Source organism: Hemitrygon akajei, chromosome 31 (assembly GCF_048418815.1).
Source record: "Hemitrygon akajei chromosome 31, sHemAka1.3, whole genome shotgun sequence".
Lineage (NCBI taxonomy): Eukaryota > Metazoa > Chordata > Chondrichthyes > Myliobatiformes > Dasyatidae > Hemitrygon > Hemitrygon akajei.
Genome location: NC_133154.1, coordinates 5,436,927 through 5,451,163, shown reverse-complemented (window position 1 = coordinate 5,451,163; position 14,237 = coordinate 5,436,927). Strand labels below are relative to the sequence as shown.

At 45.8% G+C, this 14,237-nt stretch overlaps 1 protein-coding gene across 4 annotated transcripts in view; it reads left to right on the top strand.

Moving 5' to 3' along the window:
• The window catches only part of LOC140719139 (receptor-type tyrosine-protein phosphatase H-like), a 124,176-nt gene extending 115,616 nt beyond the window's left edge, over positions 1-8,560 (top strand). For all 4 annotated transcript variants that reach the window (XM_073033547.1, XM_073033544.1, XM_073033546.1 and 1 more), the window contains 4 exons: positions 860-982; positions 1,703-1,860; positions 4,366-4,501; positions 5,986-8,560. In XM_073033547.1, the coding sequence (XP_072889648.1) occupies positions 860-982; positions 1,703-1,860; positions 4,366-4,501; positions 5,986-6,126 (558 nt within the window). In that variant the 3' untranslated portion in view covers positions 6,127-8,560. The remainder of the gene's footprint in view (positions 1-859; positions 983-1,702; positions 1,861-4,365; positions 4,502-5,985) is intronic.
• The last annotated feature ends 5,677 nt before the right edge of the window (positions 8,561-14,237 follow it).

The following is a 14,237-nucleotide window of genomic DNA, read 5'->3' as shown; positions in this document are numbered from 1 at the left end:
ACCGGAACACCCGGAGAAAACCCACACATTCCATGGGGAGGATGTACAGACTCCTTACTGATGACGCTGGAATTGAACTCTGAACTCTGACACCCTGAGCTGTAAGAGCATCCTGCTAACCGCTACACTTGTGGTGAACTACATATACCTGTCTGGACTGCTCCTGTGGCTCCTCCCACAGACCCCTGTATAAAGGCGATTGAGGCCTGAGCCCGGCCTCATTCTCCAGGATGTAGTGTTGTTCATTCTTCCAGTCAATAAAAGCCGATATCTCGCTTCTTACATCTCAGAGTGAGTTATTGATGGTGCATCAACACTCTCGCAGTTCAATTAAAATTTGGAAAACTGTATAACTGTGGTAGTGTACACATTAACCACCTGAGAGACAAGAAAATCTACAGATGCTGGAAATCCAGAGCACACACACAGAATGCTGGAGGAATCTAAACAGTTAACATTTCAGGCCGAGATGGGAAAAAAAGAACAAGCTGAGAGACTACTTGAGAGATTATGAAGTTAAGGCTGTGGCTGTCTTGCCACCAATCAAAAGCCATAGGCAAACGAGCTGCTAACCCTGTATGGTGAGATCACACCAAAGTGACCTGACAGTGACTGCCCTTTTAGGTGTAAACCAGTGCTTGGAGCTGGACCAACCATAAGGCCTCCTGTGTGAAAATTGATCTTGGAATCGAGCTTGTATGCTAGAATGGTAGTACTTAATCGCAGTCAGTACTAATCCTCACCGTGCAGAGGACTGCAGAGCCAACTTCTTTCCCTGGCAGAACCCTGACCTGCTGCTCAACTTGTTATCACCTACCTTGTGTGAATCCCGCCTTAAATTTGTTTTAATTGTTTCCAGGTCAAATGTGAATGCTATTGGCCAATGGACAACAGAACGTCTGTCTACGGGGACATCGCAGTGAACATCATTTCAGAAGAGATTTTGCCTGAGTGGACGATCAGGAATCTCCACATCGAGAAGGTGGAGTATCATTTGCAAAGGGACAAAGAGAGAACTAGCTGATCACTGACTGATCAAAAGGGATAGCTGATCAATGATTGATCAAAAGGGAGAGCTAGCTGATCAATGATTGATCACAACCATAAGTCTTTTATCCTTCAGAAGTCTTTAAGAAGGATTTAGACAGATTAAGAGCATGGGCAAAGAAATGGCAGATGGAATACAATGTTCGGAGGTGTTTGATCATGCACTTTGGCATAAGAAATAAAAGGGTTGACTATTTTCTAAATGGAGAGAAAATTCAAAAATCTGAGGTGCAAAGGGACTTAGGAGTCCTTGTGCATGATTCCCAAAAGGTTAATTTGCAGGTTGAGTCAGCGGTGAGGAATGCAAATGTTAGGATTCATTTCGAGAGGACTGGAATATAAAAGCAAGGATGCAAAGTTGAGGCTTTATAAGGCCCTGGTGAGGCCTCACTTTGAGTATTGTGAGCAGTTTTGGACAGTAGTGAAGAGTTAAGAATGGAATCAGATTTTTTTGATCATCAAAACAGGCTAAAGGAACCAGCGGATCAACTCATACTCCTAGTGCACTACCTGTAAGGTAATTAGACAAGTGATTGTACAGGTGCGATACGGGTACTTCAGGTAACAGAGGGTGATGATTACCTGTGCACCTGCTTGCTAGGGAGGTCTGGAAAGAGAAACAGGTTGGGACTAATGCTTTGCCTTCTTCAAATAGGCCGGGTGCTCACAGCCCCGTACAGTCACCCAGATGCATTTCACCTCGTGGCCGGATCACGGTGTTCCTAACACCACGGACAAACTGCTGCAGTTCCAAAAGTTTGTCCGGGATTACATGAACAGGAATCAGGGTGGACTCCCTGTTGTACATTGTAGGTAAGATGCTCAAAAGCCTGGCTTGTTCATTTTTGTACACAAGTTGAGATTATATCTTAAAAGCACCCCAAGCTTTTCACTACTGCTTTTTATAAGCTAGAATTCCTTTTCATCCAGTCTCTGTCTTGTGAATTCTTCATTTATGTGTTCTCTAGGGATTAGATAATTAATTTCTCATCCTTACGCACATTGTCCAATTCAATTTCCGAGCAATAACAAGGCACTGATATCTGGAATAACACTGGATGAGATATACACTCAGTGGCCACTTTATTAGGTACAGGAGTGGAACCTGGTGTGATTTTCTGCTGCTGTAGCCCATCCACTTCAAGGCTCGACATGTCGTACGTTCAGAGATGCTCTTCTGCACACCACTGTTGTAACATGTGGTTATTTGAGTTACTGTCACCGTCCTGTCAAGTTGAACCAGTCTGACTTCTCATATTAACAAATAAAAACACAAAATGCTGGCAGAACTCAGCAGGCCAGACAGCATCTATGGGAGGAGGTAGTGACAACGTTTTGGGCCGAAACCCTGCTGAGTTCTGCCAGCATTTTGTGTTTTTATTTATTTCCAGCATCTGCAGATTCACTCGTGTTGTCTCATATTAACAAGGTGTTTTCACCCTCAGAACTGCCGCTCATTTGATGTTTTCTTTTGCAAACTCGAGGAAATCTGTAGATGCTGGAAATTCAGGACTAGATGAGGGGTCTCGGCCCAAAGGGCCGAATGGTCTACTTCTGCACCTATTGTCTATTGAAACGTCAACAGTACTTCTTCCTATACATGCTGCCTGGCCTGCTGTGTTCCACCAGCATTTTGTGTGTGCTGCTTGACGTTTTCTTTTGTTTTTCGCACCATTCTCTGTAAACTCTAGAGGCTATTGTGTGTGAAAATCCCAGAAGATCGGCAATTTCTGAGATACTCAAACCACCCCGTCTGGCACCAACAATCATTTCACGGTCAATGTCACTTAGATCACATTTCTTCCCCATTCTGATGTTTTGGTCTGAAAAACAATTGAACCTCTTGACCATGTCTGCATGCTTTTATGTATTGAGCTGCTGCCACATGATTGGCTGATAGGATATTTGCATTAATGAGCAAATCACTAATGAGCATCAGTCAGTAGTACAGACTCAAATTCTCAACAGACTGCTCCTGAAGCACCAATGTCAAGATGAAAGAAAAACAAGAAGAGAAAGAAACTGATTCAGAAACTTTGGAACTAAAACAAGAAATTAAACAAGAGGTTTAATTAATAATAGGTACAGGTGTACCTACTGAAGTGGCCACTGAGTGTAACCATTAACATGTGCTGAGGAAACTTGATTTAATGGACATTGTGTTAGTAACAGGGCACTGAGGGACAGGGGTTGCTGAACATCAGTGAGGCAGCTGTAGTGTTTTGATTTTATAGATACAGTAATAGGCCCTTCTGGCCCCACCGACCCATGTGACCAATTATCCTACTAACCTGTAGGTCTTTGGAATGTGGGAGGAAACCAGAGCACCTGAAGGTTACAGGGAGAATGTACAAACTCATTACAGACAGCGGTGGGAAGTGGTGGTGTAATGCGTTATGCTAACTGGTATGCTACCATGATTAACATCAGGAGAGATACAGCTAGTCAGGCAAAGTGCTGGAGGAGAGAGGTTTTTGAGTAACTGAGGGAGATAGATTATTATTGGGGTGAACACCTGATTTAATCAGAATTTTTTATAACTGATGATATTGCCATAAGATATAGGAGCAGAATTAGGACATTTGGCCCTTCAAACCTGCTTCACCATGGCTGAACCATTTCCCCTCTCAGCCCCAATCTCCTGCCTTCTCCCCATATCCCTTCATGCCCTGACCAGTCAAGAATCTGTCAACCTCTGCCTTTAATATACTCAATGACTTGGCCTGCACAGCTGCCTGTGGCAATGAATTCCACAGATTCACCACCCTCTGGCTAAAGAAATTCCTCCTCATCTCCGTTCTAAAAGGACACTACTCCATTCTGAGGCTGTGTCCTCTGTCTTAGACTCCCCCACCATAGGAAACATCCTCTTCAGAGCCACTCCATCGAGGCCATCGAAACTAAGATAATATCAATATATCAACTGTGCTTAATTACTTACTGACCATCAAGAGTGAAGGCCATCTCTGGTGGTGTTCAAGGCTTCCTTCATCATGTCAGTAATTTTCTCTCGGTTTTCACTGCTGTCAGTCATGCAAGTCCCAGATGGAAACTCAGGAATAGCATTACACTCAGCTGTTTCTGTAATAATTTTATTAGACCAGTCAGGGTTGTTAACTCTCAGCTGAACCCTCAAACCTGGAGGACCAGTGGACCGCTCTTGCTTTGGCCTTTGCCCCTTGACCTTTTTGGCATGGGTGACCCTACCAAGAGCCGAATCAAAGTTCTCTAGGTTGTTGAGGTACACAGGCCTTCAAAGCCTATGACAAGGGATTCCTCTTGGAGGAAATGTGTTTAATGTCCCTGTTTAAATTTCAGTGCAGGTGTTGGGCGGACTGGCACTTTCATTGGCCTTGACTACCTAATGCAATGTGTGGAGAAGGAGTTATTGGTTGATGTTTATGGAATTGTCCGTAAAATGAGGATGAATCGGACGTGCATGGTTCAGACCGAGGTGAGGAGTTTCTACATTTTTATTGACTTTGCCATTAATCATGATCAATTTGAGTGAATTTCTCTCCATTGTCATGTTCCTGACTGTTACCTAGGCGCGGAGCAAGATTGACAATGGAGTAGTATGATTAAATGCATTTATTTATTATTTATTGAGATACAAAGTGGAATAGACTATTCTGGCCCTTTGAGCCATGCTACCTAGCAACTGCCGATTTAACCCTAGCCTAATCACAGGACAGTTTACAATGCCAAATTAACCTACCAAATGGTATGTTGTTGGACCGTGGGAGGAAACCAGACCCCCCAAAGGAAACCTATGCAGTTGTGGGGAGAACATACAAACTCGTTAGAGGCAGCAGCAGGAATTGAACCCCGGTTGCCTGCACCGTAAAGCATTGCACAAACCACTACGCTACCGTGGTGCACTGAGTAATGTCGATAGTGTGCTGGGTAACTTACAATGTGAGAGCCATGAGCCGAGACGCCTGAGACAATAAAGACATGTACGCTCGAAAGCACGCACAAAGGGGGGAGGTGGAGGTGGGCAAGCCCAATCACTGAGCGATCTATCGGCCACTTGCGATTAATATTGGATTCTTGCTATCGATCCACCTTCCAACTCCCAACCAAAGGGAGCATTTGATGGGACAGTGTGGAGGGAACTTCACTGTATTTTTAACATGTGTTTTGGGATGTGGGCATTATTGGTAAGACTCAATTGCCCTCAAGAAGACCGTGATCATAATAGGGACAGTACCTGCTGTCTCATTTTTCTCAGTTCGAGGGCTGAGGTGAGAGACCACACCGTCCTGTTGAGTCTTGAGAAGATCAATCTGTTTCATGTTATTTTCTATCAAGGCCAACTCCTTGTACAGCTGATGTAGGACAGGTCACAGGAAAAGCCTTCCCTGCCTAGAGCACAGAGGCTGTTGACCCTTCAGCCAACGTCAAAGTCTCGGCCATTACGGGAAGGTTGCAATTTTTTTTTGAGCATGCAGGCGATGTTGGATGGCAGAGACCCATTGTCTTCAAAGATTCAAGTAAATTTATTATTGAAGTATGTATATATCACCATACACAACCCTGGGATATGCTTTCTTGCGGGCATTCACAAAACATACAAGAAACTCAATAGAATCAATGAAAGTCCACACCCAACGGGATGGACAAACAACTAGTGTGCGAAAGACAACAAACTGTGCAAATACAAACAGAAAAAAGCTAATAATAAATAACTGATCAATAAGTAGAGAAAATATGAGATGAAGAGTCTCTGAAAGTGAGTCCAGAGGTTGTAGGAACACTTCAGTGATGGGACGAGTGAAGTTGAGTTCAAGACTCTGATGGTTGAGGGGTAATAACTGTTCTCCCTTCATCTTCTCCAATTAATAACTGCATGCTTTACTTTCAATATTAACGTCTGTATCATATCATCGCGAGTAACACTTGTGTCTCACCTTCCGTTGTTTTTTGTTTTTTCAGTCTCAGTATATCTTCCTGCACCAGTGTGTTCTGGACATGCTACAACAGATGGACGTCAGTGAACCCATCTACGAGAATCAAACAGACCTCATCTACGAGAACGCCAGTGCCATTAAAGCTGCGTATAATCACAACCATTAGTCGGAGCTACAGCACTATTGCCTGCACTTTTGTTGCCATAGATACAGGGTGCACTCTGTCTGTGACTGTGGCCGTGCCTTTTTCAATATTCTACCATCCCTGATCATATGAAGACTGGACTGACGTCAGCAGAGTATTATCTCCTTTCCGACCTTTTATAGTCACTGGGGCGCCTTAACTGAGTCCAGCTCACCATCTATCTCTGGTCCGCTATCTCCTCCAGTGCATCCATGTCTGCCACAGTGTTTTCATGTTTCCCTGTATATATCAAACTGCCCCCTTCTCTCTACATAGTACACTGTTTCTGTCTCTCTCACACTATTTTCACCAGCATCTCTACATCTGTCTTGCTTCCTCTGAACGTCACTCAATATTCACATTGAACCCCCCCCCCCCCCCCGTCCGTCCTACTATTAGTTTCCGCCCATCTGTCCCACCATTTCTGTGTTTCTCTTGGTCCACGAGGGGGGAAAAAATACAAGCCGGGGACCGATCAGCCCTGGCTGGGCCACCTGGGTGAGGGTGTCTAAAGACCCAAATCTCCCGATGACCCCAGGTTACATCACTGATGATACGTTCCAGGATGTGTGCTATCTCAGCATCAAACAGATTACCTCCACTGACTCACTCTCATTTCATGGTCTGCGACACTGGCTGAGCTGCGGCTGTCTGCGGCTCACCTCCAGTCCATTGTCTCCATTTCTGACTCGCTGTCTGTGACTCCATCTCTGACCTACTTTCTGTCTCAGAGTCTTTGCTGCCGTCTCCAGGCTCGCTTTTGAGAAGCACCCTGCCTCCTCCCGCCTTAGATCCTATCGACTCCGGGTTTGTACGAAGTTTCTCCAGGAGCGGCCGAGAACTATTTCCCTCTGAGGAACTGCCTCCTGATTTCCAGGCGAGGGAATGTGCAGATAACCTGCAGTTTATGACAGGGACATCAGGCACACACTTGCCCACAGACTACTGCCCCCACCTTACATGAGGCTGGACACAGCAAGACCACAGCTGGGCACTGTGATTGGCCGGACAGAAGAGAGTGCAACGGGACTAATTAATTGCCCGATACTGCAATGCACTGAAAAAAGGCTGAAGGAGTTCTGAAGTCAAGTAATGGGGGCTATGACACACGGAGGGATCCTTTAAAGGAAAGCAATACAAATCAAAACTGGAATAAGTACTATCACTAAAATTTAGTGATGGTGGGGAAGCAGTGCATCGTAACTTATACACACAGCCCATCATGAATGAGAAGAGTGGCAGATAATTAAAAAGCCTGGTAATAAGACCAAAAGACCATAAGATATTGGAGCAGAATTTGGCCATTTGGCCCATTGACTCTCCTCTGCCATTTCATCATGGCTGATTCATTTTCCCTCTCAGCCCCAGTCTCCTGCCTTCTCCCCATTTCCCTTCACACCCTGACCAATCAAGAATCTATTAACCTCTTTATCTATTAAAGACTTGGCCTCTACAGCTGCCTGTGGCAAAAATTCCACAGATTCACCACTCTCTGGCTAAAGAAATTCCTCATAACCTCAGTTCTAAAAGGACACCCCTCTATCCTGAGGCAGTGCCCCCGGTCCTAGACTCCTCCTCTCTACTTCCACTCTGTCAATATGATACGTGTGTTCGCAATAACTGGTCTAAAATGCCCTATCCCCTCGTTCTTCTAGATTCTAAATCCACGCCCAGGGTTCTGCTATTTATCAGCACACGAGGTCACGTATTTCTGGTGTGGCAAGTGGGAAAGTCGCACACAGGAGAGTGTGTGTGTGCACACGTGTAACGCAGCAATATTGTTCACACTGCAGTCAACTGTGGGGCTTTGTGGAAACTAATACCATGGCTTCTTTTGACTAACCATTTCCAATAAGAATGTAACAGGAGCAAGAGAATGGTGCTGTCATTCAATACCATTAGAACCAATCTGACCTTGGTCTCACTCCACTTTCTTACCTACTCTCTGTTACCTGTGACCCTCCAAGTCCGTCCCAACCTTGAATATACACCTAGCCTCCGAAACTCTCCAGGTACAGAATTACACAATGCACAACTCGCTGAGAGAAGAATTTCTTCCTCATCCCTTGTCTCCAATAATCAGCCCCGTATTCTGAAACGCACTGGTTCTAAACTCCCCCATCCCATGAAGACAGAACATCTCAGCACGTACTCTGGCAACCTCTTCCGAATATTATATACCTCAGGGTCACCTCTTATTTGAATAACCTTTAATAATTCATTCAATAATTGTACATAAAACAATTCTTTTTCCATGGAATACATTGTCCTATAGAAGGCTCTTGGTCACTTCTATACTGACCATTCTCACTCAAACCAACAAGTGCCAATAATCAATTAGCATTTAAATGTAGTGGTTATATAATTTTTGTATGACTTTCTAATACTGATTAAAGAAAGCACTGTTTCTAATTTACTAAGGGAGTCTGCATTTAGGACTAAGAGCTGTGGTTTCACACTCCTGTGGCCACACTGACTCGCTGCATGTGGCCCACAGGTGATTCTGTCTCGGATCACTTCTTGTACAAGAGCCGCTTCTTGCAAAGGCTGGAGGTCACAGAAAACGCTGGAACTGGGAGAGAAACAGGGATTAAATTTATTTGTTGTATATCAAGCTCGATTGCTGTTGATGAGAGAATTTGGGTGTAAAAAAAACAAGAGATGGGAGCCTCTTCGAGAGGGTGTGCGTACGAAGGACATCTCCATAGCCCGTTACGCCACAGTGTTCAGGGCAGCAATGAAGGTCCTCCATCTCTGATGGTGTTCAGGGCTTCCTTCATCATGCCAGTAGCTCGGTTTTCACTACTATCAGTCATGCTAGTTCTGGGTGGAGATTCAGGAATACCATCACACTCAGAATACTCATTGCTGTTTCCTTAACAGTTTTTTTTGGACCAGTCAGGGTTGTTGGCCCCGAGCTGAATCCCCGAACCTGGAGGACAACTCTTAGCCTGACCTCTACCCTTTGACCTATTTGGCACGGGTGACCCTACCAAGAGCCAAAGCATTAAAGCCCTGACTCCAGCCAACATAGTCCTCCAGGTCAATGAGGCACGAAAGCCTCCAAACCGCAACAAGGTTGTGGTCCTGGGGGGGGGGGGGGGGGGGGGGGGTGGAGTTCAAAGAACATACAGCACATAACAGGCCCTTTGGCCTACAAAATCTGTGCAATCGATGCTGCTAATTTGATCTGCACATGATCAACAAGCCTCCCTTCGCTGCCATGTAAAAGTGAATGACTGAGACAAAAGACAAAAGATATTGGTGCATGTTTAGTGAGTGTGTGTGTGCACATGCACACGCACCTTGCACAAGAAATCTGAGGATCAGTCGCCACATCCTGTCCAGCTACCTTTCCTGTGCAGCTGAGGTAATCTCAGAGCCGGTCAGTTTGATGTCTTATTCCTCTGCCTGCACAATACCCTCCCCATCCCATTAATGTTCACATTCACATTAATGCTTCCCAATCAATGCCCCTCTCAACTCCACCCTCCTTCCCCAGCTTAGCTCCTCAAAGACCTATTCCCTACTCCATGGACTATCCCTCTCACTCAAATACCCTTATGCCCCATCCTGCCAAACAACTCCCTCTTTGATGCCACTCACTCGGGACTGCCATCAACTTAATTGTCCCCTCCACAATGCCCCAAACATGTCATTCCTCTACATCCTCAGTGCCCCTCCCCATGATATCCATTTCCCATTTAGACTCCTATCCATTCCTCTCTCTGATGTTTATGGTTTTAAGTCTGTTCAAAGACATAGAAACACAATTAGTCCATTCGGCCCATCATTCGACTATGGCTGATTTATAATCCCTCTCGACCCCATTCTTGTCTTGTCTCCACAACCTTTGATGCCCTTACTAATCAAGAATCTATCCACCTCCAATTTAAATATACCCAGTGACTTGTCCTCAACAGCTACCTGTGACAATGAATTCCCCAGAGTCACCATCCTCTGGCTGAAGAAATTCCTCCTCATCTTCAAAGTTCAAAGGACATTTATTGTCAAAGTGTGTATACCTTACACAAACTTGAGAATCATCTTCAACAGGCAGCCCCAAAACAAAGAAACCCAGAAGAACCCATTAAAAAAGACCATCAAACACCCAATGCGCGGAAAAAAATAACACAAATCACGCAAACAATAAATGCAAGCAAATAGTGCTCTGAACTGAAGTCCATGGAGAGAGGCTGTCCACAGACTCTTAGTTCAGCACAGAGCAGAGCAGCGGAGTGAAAAGGCCAATCTCTCACTTTAGACCTTTTCAATATGGCCTGGCTGAATTGGGTGAATTGTCACCCAAACATTGGGTTCAGCCCTGCTAACAAACTCCAGGGGAGGAGAGAAACTACTAGGGCTCAGGGTAAATCATAACAAGTCATTTCTAATGTATTTTATGGTTCAATCTGCTGAACAGATGCAATGGCATCTGATGTCCCCTCCTGGGTGTTATATGGATTCCTATTCTTGAATTTGTGGCATGTTTAAATCATTCCTTTGACGTGAGAATCTAACCTAAGTGGGAGTAATGTAGGTTTATTCTGAGTAAGTAAGTCCAGTTTCTGGCTTTCACGTGCAGCTTAGCTACTGAGATCTGCAGAACCATTACTACCGGCAGGAGAAGGGGCAAAAGCAGGTTACTGGCACCTTAAAGCCAACTGCTCCAGACTGGTGGCTCTTCATACTGTGGTTGGCAGCTCTCTGATCTCAAACCTCCGCTGAATTGTGGCTATACCCACTCCAAGGCTTTGGGAGTAAACCCTGAGGGAAAAAATCCAGAGCTGGAGTCCCTGAGGCAGTCCTACGTTGAGTGCAACGCAGACTGGCAGCTCCTGCGACGCCGGTGGTGCCAAACCATATCGGCCTCTGTGAATTCATCGACGTTGTGAAGAGGGGGAGCTTGCTGCATGGGAAACTGCTTGCTCCCCATATCGTACTGCCCTGGCTTACTCCCCAGCTAGGACACAACATCTATGGTCGACCCCGACTGGTCGTGGTCCTCAAGGTGTAGTGGTGTAATGAGGCTTGTTACATTGTATTTACCATGTTGAAAGCATCACATCAATGGAAAAGGTTGTTAAAACAAGAGAATAGTCAGAGTATATATAACCAGGGTGATTAAGACTTTTGCACAGTACTGGAATTTGTTGTCAACGTGGAGCAGAGAGCACGTTTGTAATTCTGGTGGGAGCAAAGGATGTTGGAAATGGCGAGGCTGGAGCGCCATGGGAGGGGTGTGGGACAGGTGGCAGAGAAAGAGTGCCAGGGGTTTGGGAGGATGTGGCGTGGGTGCAGACACACCCAGCCCTGAGATACCAGGCAAGGTCATTTGGTTCCTATCAACTGGTCTATTGGTTATTTTAAAAGGGAGATTCGAGAGCTCTCTTTTTGTACAGGTCACGCCTGTCCCAAAGGAGATCCCAATGATCCAGAAATCTGAATCCCTGCCCCCTGCTCCAATCCCTCAGCCATGCATTTATCCTCCACCTCATTCTATTCTTATTCTCACTGTCACGTGGCACAGGCAGTAATCCCAAACCGTATCAGTCTAAAAACATGTTAAAAACATTAGGGGTATTTAAGAGTCTCTTGGACAGGCACGTGGATGAAAGTAAAATAGAGGGTTACGGGGTAGTGTGGGTTTAGTACTTTTTTTTAAAGGAATATATGGGTCAGCACAACATCGAGGGCTGAAGGGCCTTTACTGTGCTGTAGTGTTCTAGCGTTTGTCCATTGCAAGTGTCCTATCAGCGGCTATAACTGGAGCACCAATCGTAAGTTAAAAAGCAGAGAAGGTTCAGGGAGACATTGCCTACCGGAGCGGTCATCGGCAGAGTGGTAGGCCATAACGGGTCGAGGCGAGGTAAGTTACCTGTGAGGAATAGAAACAGGAAGTATGTCTGTGAGGCCGGAGTTCTGTACTGGGTGTTAGACGTGGGATATCCGGGAGACTCCCAGTCTCCCGGACGGCCATATCTGCACCAGGTGAGTCGAGCTGCAGCTCCTTAGGGACCAGGTTAGGGAACTGGAGATGCAGCTCGATGACCTTCGTCTGGTCAGGGAAAGTGAGGAGGTGATAGAGAGGAGCTACAGGCAAGTAGTCACACCAGGGCATGGGGGAGACAGACAAGTGGGTCATAGTCAGGAGGGGGAAGGGCAAGAGTCAGATACTAGAGAGTACCCCTGTGGCTGTCCCCCTTAACAATAAGTACTCCTGTTTGAGTACTATTGCGGTGATGCACCATCAATAACTCTCGGAGACAGGAGGCAAACGACAGGATTTATTAACTGCAAGAAATGACCACACAACATCCTGAAGACTGAGGGGGGAGCAGTGCCTCCAACCGCCTTTATACAGGGGTCTGTGGGAGGAGCCACAGGAGCAGTCAGCAGAGGGGCGTGTCCAGACAGGTATAGGTAGTTCACCACATGCGGGTGTTGTGGCAGCCTACCTGGTGGAAGCAACAGTGGTCACACCTCTGGCACAGAGTCTGGCCCTGTGGCTCAGTAGGGTAGGGAAAGGAAGAAGGCAGCAGTAATAGGGGACTCTATAGTTAGGGGGTCAGACAGGCGATTCTGTGGACACAGGAAAGAAACGTGGAAGGTAGTTTGCCTCCCAGGTGCCAGGGTCTGGGATGTTTCTGATCACGTCCATGATATCCTGAAGTGGAAAGGAGAACAGCCAGAGGCCGTGGTACGTATTGGCACCAACGACATCGGTAGGAAAAGGGAGACGGTCCTGAAAGCAGACTACAGGGACTTATGAAGGAAGTTGAGAAGCAGGACCTCAAAGGATTACTGCCCGTGCCACGTGACAGGGAGTATAGCAATAGAGTGAGGTGAAGGATAAAGGGATCGGAGCAGGGGACAGGGGTTCAGATTTCCAGATCATTGGGACCTCTTCTGGGGCAGGTGTGACCCGTACAAAAAGGACGGGTTGCACTTGAATCTGAGGGGGTCCAATATCCTGGCGGGAAGGTTTGCTAAGGCTATTGTGGAGAGTTTAAACGAATTGTTGGGGGGTGGGAACTGAACTGAAGAGACAGAGGAAGGGGCGGCTGGCTTGGAGACAGTGCAAGAGGGAAGATAGGCAGGTGATAAGAGAAGGGATCCACTCAGACCAATCATTTGAGATGTGTCTATTTTAACGCAAGAAGTATCATGAACAAAGCGGATGAGCTTAAAGCGTGGATCAGTACTTGGAGCTATGATGTTATGGCCATTACAGAGACTTGGTTGGCTCAGCAGCAGGAATGATTACTTCGAGTGCCAGGCTTTAGAAGTTTCAGAAAGGACAGGGAGGGAGGCAAAGAGGTGGGGTTGATTAGAGATAGTGTCACAGCTGCAGAAAAGGACTAAGTCATGGAGGGATTGTCTACTGAGTCTCTGTGAGTGAAAGTTAGAAACAGGAAGGGGTCAATAACTCTACTGGGTGTTTTTTATAGACCACCCAACAGTCAAAGGGACATCGAGGAGCAGATAGGGAGATAGATTCTGGAAAGGTGTAATAATAACAGGATCGTTGTGGTGGGAGATTTTAATTTCCCAAATATCAACTGGCATGTCCCGAGAGCGAGGGGTTTAGATGGGGTGGAGTTTGTTAGGTGTGTTCAGGAAGGTTTCCTGACACAATATGTAGATAAGCCTAGAAGAGGAGAGGCTGTACTTGATCGTGTATTGGGAAATGAACCTGGTCAGGGGTCAGGTCTCTCAGTGGGACAGAATTTTGGAGATAATGATCACAATTCCATCTCCTTTACCATAGCATTGGAGAGGGATAGGAACAGACAAGTTAGGAAAGCGTTTAATTGGAGTAAGGGGAAATATGAGGCTATCAGGCAGGAACATGGAAGTATAAATTGGGAACAGATGTTCTCAAGGAAATGTACGGCAGAAATGTTCAGGGGATATTTGCGTGACATTCTGCATAGGTACGTTCAATTGAGACAGGGAAAGGATGGTAGGGTTCAGGAACAGTGGTGTACAAAATCTGTTGAAAATCTAGTCAAGAAGAAAAGAAAAGCTTACAAAAAGTTCAAAAAACTAGGTAATGATAGAGCTCTAGAAAATTATAAGGCTAGCAGGAA